Source organism: Peromyscus californicus, unplaced genomic scaffold, assembly GCF_007827085.1.
Source record: "Peromyscus californicus insignis strain IS unplaced genomic scaffold, ASM782708v3 Scaffold_9__1_contigs__length_137607984, whole genome shotgun sequence".
In the NCBI taxonomy this organism is placed as follows: domain Eukaryota; kingdom Metazoa; phylum Chordata; class Mammalia; order Rodentia; family Cricetidae; genus Peromyscus; species Peromyscus californicus.
Window position 1 is genome coordinate 67,247,313 of NW_026294617.1, and position 19,563 is coordinate 67,266,875.

Genomic DNA, 19,563 nt, shown 5'->3' on the forward strand with positions numbered 1-19,563 from the left:
GGAAGGCTCAGTTGACACTTAAAATCATCTGCTATCACCTATTTGTCTGGTTGCTAATAGCATAATTCATGAGGAGGGGGGCTGTGGAAGTCAGAGGTCAACCTCAAGTGTCAGTCCTCATGAGACATCCACCTTGTTGTTTTGTGATGATCTCTCTCACTACGACCTGGGGTTCACCAATCTGCTAGGCAGGCTGTCTCCAACATCCTAGTACTGGAATTACAAGCACTTGCCACCACACTGGCTTTATGTGGGTGCTAGGGGTTCAGCTCTGGTCCTCACATTCATGCAGCAAGCACGTCAGTGACTGAGCGATCACTCCAGCCCACACAATTCACTTTTTCTTAGTTCTGTTGTCATTCAGAGACTGGAGGAAGGGGAGCAAAGTCTACTAGTGAAACTTGGCTGGATAAAAATGTGCTCCTTCCTGTTCCCCCTTGTTACGCTGCGCGACTTAGCCATACCAGATCTCAGGGTTACACCTGCTTTTTGCCACAGCCACACTCTGCACAGAGCAGCATACCTAGACATTTTTCAGGTAGCCCATGAGATAGGAATAGTAGATTCTGCCTCATGCTGTCAGTTTAGGCTATCCCTAGGTTCTTACCTAATCACCCAGACAAGGCCATCGTGGGTACACAACAGATCGTTGAGTCTAGTGACCCCTGGGCCAGATGCACATTCAGTCTAGGACAGGTCCTTGACAAAAGCAAGAGATAGTAACAGCCCTGCTAAACATACACCCAGCCGTTTCCTTAGGAAGTGTGAGAAAGGGGCCACCCTAGCCATCTGCCTCAATGGTGGGGCTGTAAGTGTAAAAGAGAATAGACGAGTTTTTTGTTCTCTCGGGCTTGGGAATCTTCCTGTGGAAGTCAGATTTTTGCAACAAGGAGATCTGTTTCAGACAAGGAGTCTAAACTGTACATGTAGAATCTCTAAAGTCAGTCTTGATGTCCCCAGTTCCCTGGGATACTTACCCTGCCTCCACCCTCTACCCAAGCCCTGCTCTAACCTCACATGACTCAGTTTTGACGTGAAGATGAACTCTATCTCCTCTCTGGCCCCATTTGCAGGGTTTCCAAGTATTATGTCTTAGTGTCTTCTTCCTCTCTGTCCCTTGCTTGTTCTTGAACAGGACTGGCTCCCTAAGCTGTTAGCTTGGGAAAAGAACTAGAATTCAAATACCAGAGAGTAATGTGCTACCTCTGTAGTGGGTAGCCATTCCAGCTTTGATCTGGAAGTTCCAACCCCCATTGAGACTTCGGCAACTTTCACGCCTACAAGGCGGGGCCTGCTGGCAACCTTGGCGGGCGGCAGCTGGAGGCAGGAGCCGGATGGCGGGAGCCGGGATGGTGGGAGCCGGGGCCCGCACTCGGGGAGGAGGGGGATCGCCTCACTCACAGCGGTTTTTCGCTGGTCTGGGGGCTTAAGCTAGGGAGCTGAGACCGGACTAGCTGCTCCCTTTTTCGGGAATGGAACCGTGTAGGCGTTCCCTGGTTCTATGGAACTCTGCAGGCGGGTTTAGGTACCCGCCAGCCGGGGAGGAGGCTGAGGGCGGGAGCCACCCAGGCCTTTGGAACTTGCCCCACGTGAGCGCCAGATATTGGTGAAATTATTAAGGCCACTCCACGTAGTTAAAAGGAGATTTATTTAATGGCGTAACTTACAAATTAAGGAATAGGTAGGTCGCGGAGTCTGGGGAAGGTGTATCACAGTCCAGCGGTGTTCTCTGGAGCTCTGCTTGGTCCACCTCTCCAGTCCAGGGTCCCGCAACAGAGAGAGCACCCGCCGATCCAGATCTCGGGTCCCCCGGCGCCTCCCTTGGCCCCGCCTTGTAGGCGTGAAAGTTGCCGAAGTCTCAATGGGGGTTGGAACTTCCAGATCAAAGCTGGAATGACTACCCACTACATACCTCTGCTCCTAAGAGGCCATCTCTCATCGATTCTTTAATGATGGAGCTCAAAGCTGGCAGGAGGAACGGGATGGAGAGTTGTGGGCAGGGAGGGGAGCGTCTAAAAGGGAGAGAAATTTGAAAAGGGCCCGAGATTTGGCAGCATGGACAGACTCCATGTACGTGTGGTTTTGGTCTTCCTGGGTTTCTTTTTTCGTTTTTTTTTTAGACCTGCTGTGTGACTTCAGGAAAGCCTAGTCATTGTTTTCAGGTAGAGTGTGAAAAGAAGACCTAGGAAGGGAGAGTGTCCACCCAGGAACACACAGCATGATCAGAGAGGAGCCAGGACTAGGCCACGTCCCCTGTCTTCTGGTGCCATGCTGTTCTCATCTATGCTTGTTCACTGCTCTGTCCTCTGGGCTAGAGGGAGTAAGGGCCCTGGAACAGAAAGCATAGTACCCTTCATTCTCTTTTTGCCTGCAGTTAAGCCAGGCAGTGTGAGGAACATCATTCAGCACTTTGAGAACAGCCATCAGTATGATGCCCCAGAGCCGGGGACACAACGACTCTCAACAGGAAGCTTTCCTGAGGACCTGCTGGAGAGTGACAGGTAGCTGTAGCTGGACGGGGCCCACCAGCTGCCCAAGACATAGGGCATGGGCAGGCTTCAGCACTAGGGTTTAATTCCCACTGCCTTGCTCCTCTCCACTAGACTATGAGGTCGCAATTAGAGCCTGCCCACCCTAAGTAGCTGCAGAAAGCATAATGTGTTGGCAATTAGGCCAGTGGAAGGTCAGGAAGGCAGCCTTCAGGTTGACCCCCTAACTACTGAGCAGCTCCATCCCAAAATGGAGCTGCTGGATTACATTATCCAGCAGCCAATGAGGAAGCACTGGGTGATGCGGATGAAAGACTTTGGAGGGGACAGAGGGAAGTCTTGGAAAATAAAAGGCCCAGAGAGGCACAGGAGTCTTTGCCTATTAAGAAGAAAGTTTAAGCTAGGTGAGATGTCGCACACCTTTAATCCCACCCAGTACTAGGGAGGCAGAGGCAGGAGGATCTCTGTGAGTTCCAGGCCATCCTGGTCTACCTTGTCTCTGAAAAAATAATAATAATTTTTAAAAATGCTTAAAAAGGAGTTTCTGCTGACACTTTAAAGACAAGCAATAACTGGGAATGAGTCATCTGTCTCCGCAGACCATAGCATCAGTTGGCTCAAGACAGATGATTCTTCCCTTGGGAAAGAAAAGGAGGACAGGTGTGGTGACACGTGTCTGTAATCTCAGCACTACAGAGACTGAGACAGGAGGATCACTAGGAGATCAGTGCGAGTCTAGGCTGCAAAATAAGACCCTGTCTCACAAAGGATGGGTCGGGATTAGACTGTCTTGTTTTCTGCATCCCCGTCAGGTATCAGATTCTAAACAAGGATGTGTGTGTGTGTGTGGTTTTAACACATGCTCTGAGATTTCCTTGCTCCTGACTGCCATGCGGCTGTCAAGTCATGGCTACAGCCAGCTTTAAAATGAAGACTGCCTCTAGTCAGAGATGTCTGTGAGATTCCTCAAGTTGTCCTGGAAGTACAGTACTGTAGCCTTTTGTATAGGAAAATAATCCTTTTGTACAGTCAAGCCACTGAGGAATAGAGGTAGACAGAGAGGCAAGTTCGAAGGCAGCAGTGTAGATATTCGAGCCATTTTGCCTTTAAAATAACCATCTAAGTCAGACATTCTTGCTTGAATGCAAGTTTATTCTCTCTGTTTTATATTAGCCCTTCATAAAACTTAGTGAATGTCAAAGGATTTAGCCATAGTAAGAATTGACAAAGATTTTGGAACAGTAACCTTTAGATTTGTACTGTGGAGAGAGGTTGAATTCTAGCATTTGTAGGTAAATTAGATACAAATTACAGAATTGCTGTGACAGATGTGATAATTTGGATATGTCAGGTATTTTAAGTTTGGAAGACGTCAATACCTTGAGAAAACACTTACAGACTTGCACTCTTGCCCTTGCTAGGTAGATTTGCTCTACCTGAGACAGTCACCAAAATCTTAAAAAATAAAAATGAAATCCAAAGCAGAAGCCTTTGGATTTTATTGTAAATTCCTTGGCAATCTTGGGAGAATAGTATGCACAGGAAGACAGTTTAGATTGCTGTAGATACTTGGCAAGTGTTGAGTGCCCAAGGGTTCTTCTAGGAAGTTCCAAAGCTTTGCAGCACTCTAGCCCTACTGGAAGAGGTTTGTAGTGCTGACTGAGGACACAGGAAACAATGCGAGTTGGTCTGGATTAGAACTGTTCTTGTAGCTTTCTGAGGAGTAAGTTCAGTAGGACATCAGTTGTCAAGATGTTTGCAATCCTGAAGACAAATTCAGACCCTCACGAGGTGAGCTCTGTGCTGACTCCTCTGGCCTTTTAGAGAAAGTATAAATGAAAATTCGAGGTACTTGGCTCCTTGTTGCAGCAACCTGCTTTACTATCAAGTGCTCTCCAGACATCTCAAGGCCTCGTATGGTTCCAGACACAGAACAGGACATAGATTAGTAACAAAGGACCAGCCCAGCAGGGCCTGGTGATGCATCCAGGGGCATCTAGGGGTCAGAGATGCCCACTGTGTTGAGGCCGATGCACTGCAGGACTCAACAGAAATCAGTTCTCAGTTGTCAGCATCTCACCAAGCCCCAAGGATGCTTGTTAGCCAAGCAGGACATCCAGAGATGAAGCCCTGCCTGTCTGTAACCCAGCCCTGGAAGCATTTTCCCAGCCATTCCTCCCTGGAAAGGAAATAGAAGCACCTTTAGGAAGGGCGCTGTCAGAGTAGGGAAAGGAGAAATCTACGTCACAGCTAGAGATAGAGTGCTTCAGCAGACAACATCTTCTGACACACAGCCTGGGGAATAACAGAACCAAGCTGTAGGAACCATAACTAAACCTCCCACAAAGAGGATCAGAGTCACAGAAGAGAGTAGCTGGTCCAGAACAGGCAAGGTGTACTGGCTATGGGATGGCCTCCAAGGCAGTGGACCTTATGGCTCCTGATGAGGGACTTTAGTATCCATGGGTCATCTGAAAGGATCATGGTGTCTTAGGCATCTGGACACACCACAAAACTGATTCTCTTAGCCTAGCGGTTCTCAACCTATGAGTCGCAACCCTTTGGGAGTTGAATAATGACCCTTTCACAGGTGTTGCCTATCAGATACTTACGATTCATAACAGTAAAAAAAATGGAGTTGTGAAGTATCAATGGTAATAATTTTGTGGTTGGGGATCACCACAACATAGGAACTGTATTAAAGGGTCCAGCAGTAGGAACCTGTATTAAAGGGTCCAGCTGAGAACCTCTGTCTTAGTTAGCTCCTGTCTTCACCTTTCTGATAGCTCAAGGTGAAGAAGAGAAACTGTCCAGTAAGCCCACCGAGGAGAGCAGAGTCTGTAGAGCAGCCAGAGTGGCTTGTCACTGTGCAGCTTCTGGACCCTAATGTTGGGGCCTTTCAGGGCCAGGTGGAAAACCTGTGGTATTGAGGCACCTTTGAAGTGGGATGACAAGTAAAAGCTAGCCACAGTGTCAGATCTCAGTTTCCTGTCCCTCTCTGGCAGTTCACGCTCAGAGATTCGCCTGGGCCGCTCTGAGAGCCTCAAGGGACGGGAAGAGATGAAGCGATCTCGGAAAGCAGAGAACGTGCCCCGATCTCGAAGTGATGTTGACATGGATGCTGCTGCTGAGGCCACCCGTCTTCATCAGTCAGCCTCGTCCTCTGCCTCCAGCCTCTCCACCAGGTGAGTAACCTCCAGTGATGACTCTCTTGCTGTTTAGTGCAGTTAGATGTTCATCATCATCATCATCATCATCATCTATTCAGAGCTGGTATTTTCTCCTCAGGTCTCTTGAGAACCCAACTCCTCCCTTCACACCCAAAATGGGCCGCAGGTGAGTGGTGAGCATTGTGGTACCTCTGTTTGGTATCTCTGGGGCACATCTGTGTTCAGCCACCTTCACACGTCTAGGGATGGCCAGATGTGTGTCTCTTCTCCATAGACCTGGTAAAAGCAGATGGGGGTGGGAGGGCAGGCTGGAGAGATGGCTCAGTGAGCAGTTAAGAGCACTGGCTGCTCTTCCAGAGGTCCTTAGTTCAATTCCCAGCAACCACATGGTGGCTCACAACCATACATAATGAGATCTGGTGCCCTCTTCTGGTATAAAGTCATAAATGCAGATAGAGCTCTCATATACATAAAATAAATAATTTTTTTTTTTTTTAGAAGAAGCAGGTTGGGTAGGAAAGTGACAGACTCCTTGAATGTAAGTTACCTACAAGTGAAGCTGAGCTCCCCATTTTCTCCAGGAGCATCGAGTCCCCCAATCTGGGGTTCTGTACAGATGTCCTTCCCCACCTTCTGGAGGATGATCTGGGCCAGCTGTCTGACCTGGAGCCAGAGCCAGATGTCCAAAACTGGCAGCATACAGTGGGCAAGGATGTGGTGGCAGGGCTGACCCAGAGGGAGATTGACCGGCAGGAGGTCATCAATGGTGAGAGCCTGCCATCTTCCTCACCTCCACTCACGCCTGTGTGGGGAGAGGGTCTCCACGCTCACCTCATTCTGGCCTTAGCCCAAGGGGAGAGAAACCAGCACTCCACTTCCCCAAAGAGAAGTGTGGTGTGGGGACCAGGTGGTGACTCCAGACCAATGGTTCTCAGTCTGTGGGTCTCATCCCCCCAGGGGGCTGCATAGCAGATATTTACACTACAGTTCATAACAGCAGAAAAATTACAGTTATGAAATAGTAACAGAATAATTCTATGGTGAGGCTCACCACAACACGAGGAGCTGTATTAATGGTTGCAACATTAAGAAGGTTGGAAACCCCTGCTCTAGACACTTGCTAATCTTTTCCCCGCCTCTCCTTGTCACAACCCCTACTCAGAGCTGTTTGTGACAGAAGCATCCCACCTGCGCACACTCCGGGTCCTGGACCTCATCTTCTACCAGCGCATGAAAAAGGAGAACCTAATGCCTCGGGAAGAGCTGGCGAGGCTCTTCCCTAATCTGCCTGAACTCATCGAGATTCACAGTAAGGAGCCTGCGTCCCTCCAGTCTATTCTGCCACCTTCCACTCCGTTTCAGTTTGAACCCCCATCTTGATCCTCCTAAGTAAATAACCCCCACTACTCCTGCCAAAAGAAGCTGATGGACAGCTGGGAATTAACCCCACAGATCCACAGGAAAGGTTCCCAGACTTCTCCATGGCCCTACTGTCAAAAATGCCTTTTCTCCTCGTCATAAAGTGTCTAGCAGTATGGCTCAACCCCAGGCATTTCTGCTTCTCCCTTCTTACCACAGATTCCTGGTGTGAAGCCATGAAGAAGCTCCGGGAGGAGGGTCCCATTATCCGAGACATCAGTGACCTCATGCTGGCTCGGGTATGGCAGGGAGGAGATTGGAGGAAGCAAGACCCCTTTACCTAAGACTAAGGAATTGGACAGGGAAGAGAATAGCCTGGGGGGAGGGGGGCAGGGGTGCTGCTCCCTGGCAGGAGTGTGATACCTGGACCGTGTCCTTTCTGCCTCTTCAGTTTGATGGCCCTGCCCGAGAGGAACTCCAGCAAGTAGCTGCACAATTCTGTTCCTATCAGTCCATAGCCCTAGAGCTAATCAAGACTAAACAGCGTAAAGAGAGCCGGTTCCAGCTCTTCATGCAGGTATCCTGGGCTGTGTCTTAACCCTCCCTCAGCTCTGTTATGCTCACCAAAAATCTCCTAACCTCTTCTGGTCCCAACCTTATCTCCTCTACTGAGGAGAGCACCTAGCAGTGACCTCTGACTACCCACATCACTCATACCAGTACTGTAAAGCATTGCTTCTAGAGCCAAAGACGCCTTGGGTTGAGAAGCACTCTGGACCAGCAGGCCAAAGGCCTGGCTTGCCTACCGGAATTTGTGTGTACTTTTCTGTAAAATGGGAATGATACTGCCCTTCTGTTCTGACGGTCAAAAGACAACAACCTGGCAACCTCAACCCCTCCCTAAATGTTGAAGGAAAAAACTGCCACCATTTTCAAGTGGCCCATCTGGGGTTAGGACCTACTTGGCATTTTCACAGCCATCCTAGCCCGGAACCCTACAGGCAGCTCCCACTCACTCGCTGACCCTTTCCTCTGTCTGCGTCTTGCTGTCCAGGAGGCTGAAAGCCACCCTCAGTGCCGGCGGCTGCAGCTTCGAGACCTGATCATCTCTGAAATGCAGCGACTCACCAAGTACCCGCTGCTGCTAGAGAACATCATCAAGCACACAGAGGGTAGGGCGCGGGGAGGACTGGTGCCGTGTGGCCTTGGATGTCCTTGCTTTGTCACAGTTTTGTGATCTTAGCAAGCCTAGACCTTGAGGTCCTTGGTGTCTTCTTCCTTGTCCTGGTACAGTAAGTCTCAGAGAGAATGATTATAAATGTGGTTTGGAAATACAGAAGGGAGAGCAAGGCCACTCCTGGTTTCTGGGGCCTGTGGGAGCCCAGCTGGGAGACCGGCTCCCACATTTTACAACAGGGTACTCTTGAGGAATAAGGGATAAGAGATATTAGATAGAAGGACAGAGGGGAGAGAAACAGAAACACAGGATAGCCTCGGGAGGGCCTGGATCCTTATCCACCGGCCCCTCTTGACTCTTCTAAAGGGCTATTTATAGGAATACCAAGGGGTGGAGCAAAAGACCTCCCCCTAGCTCAACTAAGTGTAGACCCCTCCAATCACCTAGAAACCATGCACATGGTCAAGCAATCCTCTAATGTATCTCTGCTGGGTAAAGCAAGCTCAGATCTCACTAGGAAACTTTTGTGGGCCTCCACAGGGACCTTTATAGGAATCAGGAAGCATGGACCCAGGGGCTGGCCCTTGAGGGTGTCTTGGCACCTCTGGGCAACTGTGAGCTCCTACCAGGGCTATACTGGATTTTAGACCCATTAATACCTCTCCTAGATGCCTCTGCAATGTACAAAAGCTATAACCAGGGGACTAGCAAGATGACGCAACAGAAATCCACAGAAAAGGATAGAAGGAGAGAACCAACTTGACATGCACTGTGGCATGGGTGCCCACACATACACAATAATAGTAAATAAGCAAATAATGCTAACCCATATATAACACAGAGTGAAGAGTGATGAGCGTATGCACTTGGCAGGCAGAAGCACTAACTATCGCACACTTCCCCCTGTTTGGTAGGTGGCACATCTGAGCATGAAAAGCTCTGCCGTGCCCGGGACCAGTGCCGAGAGATTCTCAAGTTTGTAAATGAAGCAGTGAAGCAGACAGAGAACCGTCACCGATTAGAGAACTACCAGAAACGCCTGGATGCCACTGCCCTAGAGCGGGCCAGCAACCCCTTAGCAGCAGAGTTCAAGGTAGGAGGTGGAGGCTACAACACTGGCAGCCCCTCACACATCCTTCTTGGGCTCCCTTAGGAGCAGAACTCGAGTCAGGGCCCAGAGAGTCTTAGAGGACAGAGACATGGACTGCCTGTGATAGGGTGGCATGGTCAGGCCCGGGGAGACACACCCTATTAATGTCACTCATCCTAAATGAAGTAGAATGGACAGCCTCACTAAGTAAAGACTAATGTTGGGACTCAGCCTAAGGAAATAGAATGGGATGGGATGTGAGGTAAGGTGTAATAATGTAAAGGGAATAAAGCTGAAGAGAAGGTCAGGAAAAGCAGCACTGTCTCCTTGGGACAGCATGTAGTAGGCCACATGAGATCCCAAGTCAAAGCCCTTGGTGTGTGCCCCAGAGCACCACAGGCACAGGGCTTCATAGCACATATCACTTCTCTCCATCCCTGCAAGAGCAGGGTTACGGTAACAGTCGTTTCCTACCCACTGATTCCAAGCACCTTAGCATAATATCCCTACACAGTGGTCTCTTAAATACTTGTGTGAATGGAGTGATGGTGTCTCCTTTACAGAGCCTGGATCTTACAACAAGGAAGATGATCCATGAGGGGCCCCTGACCTGGAGGATCAGCAAAGACAAGACCCTGGGTATGTGCCAGGGACTAGAAGTGGGAGGGAACCTGTGGTAAGTGTGCCTCTCCGGGGTTCGTTCTTGTCTGCTGCTCTAACAGGGTAGTGGGAGGGATGCTGGGGAGGCATACACAGTGCAGCTAGAATGGCATTATGCGCCGTGTGGGAAGGGAGGACATAGAGACAGAAGAGGTGAAGGCACTGGATTCCTATGGCCTCCTAGTCCTGGGCATGGGCATCTAATAGCCTCTGGGTGAGTGAGCAACAGGGATTGTCTTCATTCCCAGACCTCCAGGTGCTGTTACTGGAGGACCTGCTAGTGCTGCTGCAGAGACAAGAGGAGAGGCTGCTGCTTAAGTGCCACAGCAAGACAGCTGTGGGCTCCGCAGACAGCAAGCAGACCTTCAGCCCTGTGCTAAAGCTCAACGCTGTGCTCATCCGCTCCGTGGCCACAGGTACCCATGAGGAGATGAGCCAGCAAGCCTGGGGCTCTACAAGACTTAATGTCCTGTGTTCCTTTCCTGTCCTGACCAGTCTAAGCAGGAGATTTGGTCCAAGATGGGCAGGGTGAGGGGTGGATAAGGGACCAAGGTGAAGATGGACAGCCTGATGCAGGGGGTGGTCAACCTTAAAGGACCATGATGGATGGGATGGGCGCACTGGGTGGGGCTGATGACAAAAGCAAGATTGGAAGAAATGGGAGTCGGCATAAAGAACAGGACAGATCTTGGTGCAAGAATGCCTTGGGCCGGGCAGAGTTTGGAAAGAAACCACACTACTGCACAGGCCCAAGTCCAGGAGTTTGAGGTTGCAGGGCAAAGCATGATGCGATGAGAAAGGGCAGGGGTCAGCAACCACATTCTCTGGGGTCACCTTCTTCTATGACACCTGACCTCCCTAAGCAACTCAAAAAGGATGGGGTAGACATGAAAAGATTCGGTAAGCCCTAAGCACGGTATGGACATCAGCCCTCAGTTAGTAGAGAAAGAGGGAAGTAGGAATGACCCTGACAGATGTCATTGGGGACCCATAATTGCCAGTATCTTTTGTTGGTGAGTACCAATTGATTCTGATGATCCAGCTATATCTCATAGTGTTTTCTTCAGGTTGGGGCCCATGTCTGCCGTGCCCCATGTAGACTTTCTGCCTTCCTTTCCTCACGCAGATAAACGAGCCTTCTTCATCATCTGCACCTCTGAACTGGGCCCTCCCCAGATCTATGAGCTGGTTGCATTGACATCATCAGACAAGAATATGTGAGAATTGATTGTGGGGTCCCATGTAACTTCTGTCCCCTTGGAACCAGAGTGGTGTGTAGAAGGATTTGAACAGTGAGGCCAGGGCTGGGCCCCAGAGAAGTTAGGAGGCGACATAGGCACAGAGCAGCAGAGGCCATCACCCCAGGATATAACCAGGCCTGGGCCAAGAACAATAAGCCATGTATAACCCAGGCCCTGACTCTTCCCAACACTGACTGCCAGACAGTTTCTTCCCCTCTGGGTTTTCATCTGTACAGTGTTATTTTGGAAGCGGGGAATGGGGTCTATCAAAGTGTTATGGTAGCTCTGAGTCATACAAACCCAGGGGAATAGCCAGTGAGAAGTGTTGATGGAGACAGAGACCTGCTAGCAAGGGGTCCTTAAGACAGGATGTGGAGAGGGCTTTGAAGGTTTTTGGCAGCGGGGTCCACAGAGGACAGGGGTGTTCCTGGCCTTGTTCTTACCACTGTTCTTAACGTTTCTGCCGAGCAACAGATGGATGGAGCTCTTAGAAGAGGCTGTGCAGAATGCCACCAAGCACCCTGGAGCTGCCCCAACACCCATCCATCCCTCACCACCAGGATCCCAGGAGCCAACCTACCAGGGCTCCCCCACTAGCAGGTGTGGTGCTTAGCTCTCCAGTCCCAGCACCATCCCCATCCAACCTGCCTCTTTCTTGATGCTCCTCCTCAGCCTTTCGTCACTAGGGTAGACAGTCTCCATGGGGAAATCCCACTGGGAAACAGCCCCGGGCTCTGACAGATAGAGGAACATGCCTCTGCTTCTTGGCCTCCTGACCTCCCTGCCCTCACCCACTACCTCCCACTTGGATATAACGCAGACTGCCCCTGAAGCAGGGGTGTGGTGTAGAATGCAGCCAGGGAAGCTAGGCCCACGCCACCTGCTGCTTCGCCAGCCTGTGCTGCCCATTCAGGTGATGGGGCCCAGCTCCTTCCTTGCACCTGCTCCTTCATTGCCTGTGAAAAATATGAGGGAACCAGTCTGGATCTCATGACACCTTGACCAGGCTGGCAGAGCTAGAAATTAACACCAGGTGGGTTTCTTCCCTCAGGGTGGAAATAAATGACTCGGAAGTTTACCATACTGAACCAGAACCCAAGGAACTGTCTGGAGGTAAGGCCACTCGCCTTCTCGTGGGAAACCAGCATAGTCCATTTTTTTCCTGTAGGTGTGGGTCAGATTAGGGTGTCAGGTGATGGGAGAGTCCATCAGGGTCAGAGACATGAGAAGTACCATTTGATAAAATGAGTAGAGGAGAAACGGGAACGTGGAGTCCAGGAGAAGAAACTGACAGCTTGACCGACCCACTGCCTCTGGGTAACGGGTTAGCAGGAGAAAGGTCCTGCCTGCTGTGGACAGAGTGAGAGGAGTGAGTAACAAGAAGCTAAGACAGCATTTTGGGGATGGGATGTAGAAGCACAGTTTTCAGGTAACTTCTCTTTGAGGTTGGTTGTTTTTAAATCACTTCAGATCTTGCGTGTGAAGAAAAATGTAGAGTTCCCAGCCTGTGTCACTCTGTTTCCTTCCGCTTAGAATGTCTTCCTCTGTCCCACATGTCCTTCATAGCTCTGTCCAGCAGCTATTATTGTGTGTGTCAGTTCATAGTATAACCAGCACTGCTAATGCCCATGCCCTGGTCTAGTCTGTCTTCTTTCCATGCTACTCACCACCTGCTAACAAATGCCCCGTTTCCTAGTTTATTGTGATTTCGAGTCCCTCCACTAAGACCTTAAGGCTCCACCCCAGGCACAAGTCTTTATTTGTCTGCTAGTATGTGACGGGTCTGGTGTGGTGGCCGCAGGAGGTGCTCCATGAATTTCCATAGAGCTTACCAACCAGTGTTCCCAAGCCGTGGGTCCACAGCTGGACATGGGGCCACCTCATACTTCTACTCTCCCACGCCCTAACACACTCATCCAACACAGGCCCTGGGCCCCAGCAGAGACTTCAGGAAGAGCCTGAGCTGGTAGCACAAGAAGAGCCTGAGCAGGAGGAGGATGCAGAGGAGCTGAGAGCCCTGCCTCACCCGTCCCCCTCCCTGGATGGCGAAAACAGAGGCATCAGGACAAGGGACCCGGTCCTTCTGGCCCTCGCAGGCCCTCTCCTCATGGAGGGACTTGCTGATGCTGCCCTGGAGGATGGTGAGTAGACCTTGGCATTGGCCCCTGGGATCCCAGTAGCATAGCCTGTATGAATTTCACCTTCTACCTACTCAAAGTTCTCACTAGTTATACTCGAGGGGAGCTGGGTGCAAGAACACCAGCTAGTCGGCCAGAAACCCACCAGCTCCCCGTTAGACTGCAGCAGTGGACTGCGTTAGTGGCCGGAGCAATGTCCGACACTCGCCTCCCCTGAGCTTCCCACCTCGGCCGTGTGCAGTCCTTCACCAGGGGGGCGTCACTGTCGTTTCTGCAGTGGAGAACTTGCGGCACCTGATCCTGTGGAGCCTGCTGCCCGGCCACACTGTGAAGACTCGGGCTGCGGGCGAGCCTGAGGATGACCTCACTCCCACCCCTTCCGTCACCAGCATCACCTCTCACCCCTGGGACCCAGGATCCCCAGGGCAGGCGCTCACCATAGGTGACAACACCCAGCTTCTGAGGCCGGAGGAGGAGGAGGAGGAGGAGGATGTGGCTCTCTGGTCTCTGGCACACCTGCCCCCAAGGACCAGAAATTCTGGCATCTGGGACTCTCCTGAGCTGGCTGGGAATCCAGCTGAAGAGGCTTCAAGCACAGAACCAGCAGGAAGTTACAAAGTTGTAAGAAAAGGTAAAATACGTTGTGTCCATTGTGTTCACACTTTTGCTGGGGCGGAGATGAGTGTTGCAGGCAGATACCTCTTTCCCCATCTTTCTCCTGGATACTGTGTGAGCAGACTGGCATTAGGACCTGGGGGAAGAAGACATGTTGATGTGAAGAGACTTTGGAGTCAGACAGGCAAGGCTCAAAGCATATCTCATTTTCCGTCTGTAATATAGAACATTTTCTACTTCCCTCAGCCAGCACGGATCAACTTCCAGTAAAGGCTTTTTGCTATTCTTCACTGATTATGTAGTCTAAAGAAAAAAGTGTCACTTTTCTTCCCAGGAGACTCGGGCTTAGAAAGATGAGGGCAACTGCCTATAGCCTGTTATTCCAGAAAGTGGCTGAGCACAGAGGGGCTCAAGACCAAAGTGGGAAGACCTTTAGGGCTGCTCTGGGAGCAACTACACAGAGTGGTAGAGGCTATCCCAAGTTGGGGACACTGTGGGCAGCTCTGTGACAACCCCAGCCAGGTTTGAATAGACCAGTAAGGCTGTGGAGGAGGGAAGGCTCCCTGAGGAGCGTGACCAGAATGGTGACACCAAACCTGGGCCACTGGAGGCTGAGAGGATTGTCTGACATCAGTCCCTTGTGCCTTTGCTGCCCCCTGCCCTGTTGGCCAAAGGCGGCCTCTCCTGGGCTTCTGGGAACTGACCGACCTGCTTCCACTCTCCCAAGGTGACTTGGTGGAATGTTCTCTGCAGCTCCTGGGACATGGCCATGTATGATCTTGTACTCACTTTGTTCTTTTCTTCCTTTATTCTCGTTATCCCCCGACATGTCCACTTCTTTCTCCCTCTCCTTCACGCTCTCTCCCTCCTTCCCTACCTTGTCTCTCAGTCTCTCTTCCCACTGGTGGTGGTGTCGGTGCAGCCAAGGTGGCGGGCAGCAAAGTTACCCCTGCACTACCAGAGAGTGGCCAGTCAGAATCTGAGCTATCTGAAGTGGAAGGCGGAGCACAGGCTACGGGTAATCAACTTCTCCTTGAAGCCCAAGCCAGGCCAGGCCATAGCAGGGGTTCCGTGGGTTCTTTTCCCACAAACGTCCTCTGTGCTCCCTGAGCTGTCTGAGACGGTTGGGAAGTAGCTCGTGAGCCCAGAGACAGGAAGGAGACCTGCACCTCCAGCTCTGAGAAACCACCCCCTGGGAGACACAGAGCCCATTTCCAAGCTTTCAGCCTATGCTCAGGTCTGGAAGAAAGCAAGAAACCGGCCAATGCCCACACTCCAGTGTACTTCCCCTGACATCCTGAGCAACCACTTCCCAACCCTGTGCACTGCTCTAGCACTGCGATGAGAAAGCTTTGCATGGCTTTGCAGGTTCCTTGTGTTTCTCCGTGGTGGGGCTCTCCAGGGACCTTGACATACTTCTGCCAGCTATCCCTGACCTCCCCATCAGTGATGTTTCTAGGGACGGTGACATGTAGGGCAGTGTTGACATGCATCGGCAGAATGTGAACTGAGACCATTGAAATACTGCTGTTAGCTGCTCTCCGGGGGGCCTAACCCTCTTGCCCCTTCCTTTCATGGATGGAGCTGCTCTCCGTCTCCCTCAGCATAACACCTCCATCTTGCCCCTTCTTCAGTCTCATCACTGAGCATCTTCCCCTGGCAGGTGGCCAGCCTGAGAGCCGTTGCCATCCAAAGAGAAAAGGGCCTCTGGGAGCTGGTGGGCAGCATGGGCCTGCATGCACCAGGTTGTCCGTAGAAGCCTCCCCGACCTGTTCTGTCACAGGGCACACTGAGGGAGTGGGAGAGTGACTTAGGCATCTCTGCTTGTCTAATTTCTTTCTCTTGCCATCGGTACAGGGAACTGTTTTTATGTCAGCATGCCAGCAGGACCTCTGGACTCCAGCACTGAACCTACCGGGACACCCCTAAGTCCCTCACAGCCTCGGTACCAGAGGAGGGGTGTTGGAGATCAAATGTGTTCCAGCTCTTCTCCCCACAGCCTGGTCCTCAAGGATGTGGATGTGATCTTCCGTACCATTGAGCAGCTTACCATCAAGCTTCACAGACTCAAGGTAAGGAGCCTGGCCTTGGGTCAGAAAGCCTTCCGTCCATCACCTGGGACAGTTATACATTCACATAGTAAATGTTTTTGGGTGTGTATAGCTATGCGTATAAATGTGTATGGAATTGAGCCTAGGGCTTCATACATGCTAGACAAACATTCTACCATTAAGCTACATCCCCAACTCCGGAAGCGTGTGTCTTCACTGGACTCCTAGGCCACCTTCATCTTCAGCTTACCCTGCCACACCCTCTGAGCCTTAGCACTGGGACTCAAACACCCCTCCTGCAACTCTTCCAGGACATGGAGCTGGCCCATAGAGAGCTTCTCAAGTCCCTTGGAGGAGAGTCATCTGGTGGGACCACTCCTGTAGGCAGTTTTCACACAGAGACAGCCAGATGGACAGACCACTGTCTCTCTCCTCCAGCCAAGGAAGCCCTGGCCTCTGACTCCCAAACCAGTCAGGAACAGGGGTCCTGCCCTGAAGAAGGTGAGTGAAGCCAATTCCTGCATGTGCCACCTTGAGAGAATGCATAAGCAAGCAGTGAAGGGTGGTCCCATGACTCGTTCCCCCTCGAGGTGTAACCAACACATTCCCTCAGCTTCAGAAAGGGATCTTTGCCAGGCATATGGCGCACTCCTTTAAGCCTGCACTCGGGAAGCAGAGGCAGCTGGATCTCTGTGGATGAAGGCCAGCCAGGACTGCATGGTGTGAAAAGGGTGTCAGAGAGGCACCTCAGCTGTCCGTCCGTTCGTGCCTTCCACCCGGAGGCAGGGTCTGTGTTCACCGCTGGGCAAGCCAGGCTCACTGGCCCATAAGTTTCTTGGGGGTTCTCCTGTCCACTGTCTCTATTGCCAGAGACCTGGGGCTACGGATCTGCACTCCCACATCCAGGGCTACGTAGATGCTGGGGATCCCATCTCCAGCCCTCAGGTTTGCATGGCAGTGCCTATCCACCAGACTCTCTCGAGCCCCAGAAAGGGATCTTTTTAGGGAAGCCACACAGAGGCTCCCTCCAGATAGGGACCAAAACAGAACCCCCCCTTTTTTTTTTTTGGTTTTTTGAGACAGGGTTTCTCTGTGTAGCTTTGCACCTTTCCTGGAACTCACTTGGTAGCCCAGGCTGGCCTCGAACTCACAGAGATCCGCCTGGCTCTGCCTCCCGAGTGCTGGGATTAAAGGCGTGCGCCACCACCGCCCGGCTTAGAACCCCCTTCTTAAAATCCTTTAAGTGTATGTGGATACTTTGTCTGCATGTCAGTCTGTATACCACATACATGCAGTGCCTAAAAAGGCCAGCGATGACTTTAATACCGTGGAACTGGAGTTACAGCTGCTTGTGAGCTGCCATGTGGGTGATGGGAATTGAACCTGGGTCCTCTGAAAGAGCAGCAAGTGTTCTTAACTGCTGAGCCACCTCTCCAGCCCCCAGAACCCTCTTTTTATGTTGAGGTGTTCATGCACCAGGAGGGCCTGATTTTACCTCTGCTGCAGGTTCTCAGTGGCTCAAATCTGGATTAGGAGGGAAGGCCACTACCATGGCCTGACTTAAAACACTGACCTGTCTTGGTTTTGGAGGCCATACAGAAGTGGAGTTCTCATGGACCTGCTAAAGTCCCACAAGAAACAAGGATTGGACTGACAAGGTGGCTCAGTGTTTAAAGGCATTTGCCACCAAGCCTGACCATGAGTTCAAGCCCCAGGACTCACACGGTGGAAGGAGAGAGCTGACTCTTGCAAGTAGTCCAACTTGCACACACACTCCATACACATAAGTAAAATTATTTTCATACAAATAAAGGAGAATTTCTGGAGAAGAAAGCTTTGTCACCGACAGCTGGTGTTGAAGAGTAAGCCAGGGACTTGAAACATCTTCACAAACCTAGCCAGCTTCTCAACCCTCACCTTCCTCCCACAGGCTCCGACAGTGCCACAGATACAGCTGCATCACCAGGACCATAGCCATCCCAGACAACCAGAGCCTCAGCTTCTCCACTCTGCCAGAGTCTGGCCTGAGCCAGAGCACAACACTAGGAGACCCAAGCCTCCCCTTGAAAGATGCTGCAGAGGCCCAGGGGGAGACTTGCATGTTGCTTGGTCTGTTCACATTGGACAGAGTCCAGTTTCAGTGTCTCTTCCTATTAGCCAAGTCTCCATGGTTTTCATCTCCTAAGCATGCTGAGCACCACAGAACAGCCTCCTACAGTGATCGACCCCTTTACCCCACATAGCTCCCTGCATGTGTGGGGTGTGCTGTGTGCATAGTACCCTCAGGTGTGCAAGTCAAAGGAGGAGGCTCTTGTGTAAATGCACTTTTTTCCTCTCCTTCTTCCGAGGCCCGAGACAGCTGCGTGCCTGGCTCTCCTCTCTGTCCCTTTAGTTTCCTATAAATATGTCTATTGTATGTGCGTTTTTGCCGTTGTAAATAACGTAGCCGTTTTTCTGTCCCTGGCATGCTCACCAGTCAGAGACAGTTAGAGGAGAGCCAGTCAGCAGCCCAGCAGGGGTGGTGACTGTCTGTGTCCCAGACTCCAGCCCTGTCAGGCTCAGCTGAGGCCTTCTCATTGTCAGATGAGCCTCTGGGGAGCGGCTTACCTGACCCATGCCCACCCCTTCCCCACTTGCCCCCTAGAAACAAATACAGCAGGTACGGAACTCAAAACAGACCCTAAGAGAGCAGAGTCCCCGAGATACTTCAGGACCCTTCCCCAGGTTCTCCATGTCCTCACTCCACTCCCCACTGATGAACATACACACTGTGCTAGGTGTATATATACATATATATAAATATATATAATATATAAAATAGAGATATGGAAATGACTGTTTTGCTGTTAAAATAATGTATACTCTTATTTTCCTCCTTTCATGGTTAAGATTTTTTTAAAGAAAAGTTAAATATTCCTCCATTGTGGTTGTATGATTCTTAGACTGATAGAGGATGTTGGTTGTGACTGGTCAAGAATGGATAGAGGGAACCAGGAGAGGCCCTGCCACGCCATCCCACGCCAGGGCTTCCCACCTCTCCCAAAGTTTCAGGTGTGTACCTTCTCAGAAGAGGTTGGGCAAGTGACCCTGGCCCAAAAAAGATATTGTGGTTACTTCACACAAAGGAACAGAGATCTCAAGACCTACTCTCAGCTGTAAAACATGAAGAAAGATCACCTCACTCCCCCCATACCTCTCCTTCCCGTAGATCAGGATTAGCCATGGCTGTTGATCAAGTGTAGGGCTGAAGACAGAGCTTTAGAGGACCTGGCAGACGTAACTGGAGAAGCCATAATGAATGATCATGGTGCACCTTGACAGTGTTGGGACTCAGAGCAGTGGGAGATATCCCTGCAGCCAATGCTGAGGCAGCCAGTGCAGAAGATGGAGCTCTGGTAGGCAGAGGGGCTAGAGAAGAGGGAGGTGTCCTCTTTACCTTAGTTGGAGATTCCCTATAGGTTGGCATGGGCTCTCCAAAATTCAGTGGAGACGGCCTGGCAGCCCTGACTCTAGATGTCCATGATCTCAAGTTGCTGACCTGCCGTGTCTAATGTTTGGCCTTTGCTATGCAAA

General features: G+C 51.0%; 1 protein-coding gene across 11 annotated transcripts in view; it reads left to right on the forward strand.

Moving 5' to 3' along the window:
* Nucleotides 1-18,906, forward strand: part of Arhgef11 (Rho guanine nucleotide exchange factor 11) — a 128,208-nt gene extending 109,302 nt beyond the window's left edge. For all 11 annotated transcript variants that reach the window (XM_052731855.1, XM_052731858.1, XM_052731861.1 and 8 more), the window contains 20 exons: nucleotides 2,375-2,501; nucleotides 5,495-5,674; nucleotides 5,778-5,825; nucleotides 6,241-6,425; nucleotides 6,822-6,968; nucleotides 7,238-7,317; nucleotides 7,470-7,595; nucleotides 8,073-8,190; nucleotides 9,110-9,288; nucleotides 9,849-9,924; nucleotides 10,194-10,361; nucleotides 11,072-11,162; nucleotides 11,661-11,786; nucleotides 12,238-12,299; nucleotides 13,112-13,327; nucleotides 13,602-13,955; nucleotides 14,829-14,957; nucleotides 15,797-16,011; nucleotides 16,302-16,491; nucleotides 17,921-18,906. In XM_052731855.1, the coding sequence (XP_052587815.1) occupies nucleotides 2,375-2,501; nucleotides 5,495-5,674; nucleotides 5,778-5,825; nucleotides 6,241-6,425; nucleotides 6,822-6,968; nucleotides 7,238-7,317; nucleotides 7,470-7,595; nucleotides 8,073-8,190; nucleotides 9,110-9,288; nucleotides 9,849-9,924; nucleotides 10,194-10,361; nucleotides 11,072-11,162; nucleotides 11,661-11,786; nucleotides 12,238-12,299; nucleotides 13,112-13,327; nucleotides 13,602-13,955; nucleotides 14,829-14,957; nucleotides 15,797-16,011; nucleotides 16,302-16,491; nucleotides 17,921-17,964 (2,861 nt within the window). In that variant the 3' untranslated portion in view covers nucleotides 17,965-18,906. The remainder of the gene's footprint in view (nucleotides 1-2,374; nucleotides 2,502-5,494; nucleotides 5,675-5,777; nucleotides 5,826-6,240; nucleotides 6,426-6,821; nucleotides 6,969-7,237; nucleotides 7,318-7,469; nucleotides 7,596-8,072; nucleotides 8,191-9,109; nucleotides 9,289-9,848; nucleotides 9,925-10,193; nucleotides 10,362-11,071; nucleotides 11,163-11,660; nucleotides 11,787-12,237; nucleotides 12,300-13,111; nucleotides 13,328-13,601; nucleotides 13,956-14,828; nucleotides 14,958-15,796; nucleotides 16,012-16,301; nucleotides 16,492-17,920) is intronic.
* Nucleotides 18,907-19,563: the final 657 nt, after the last annotated feature.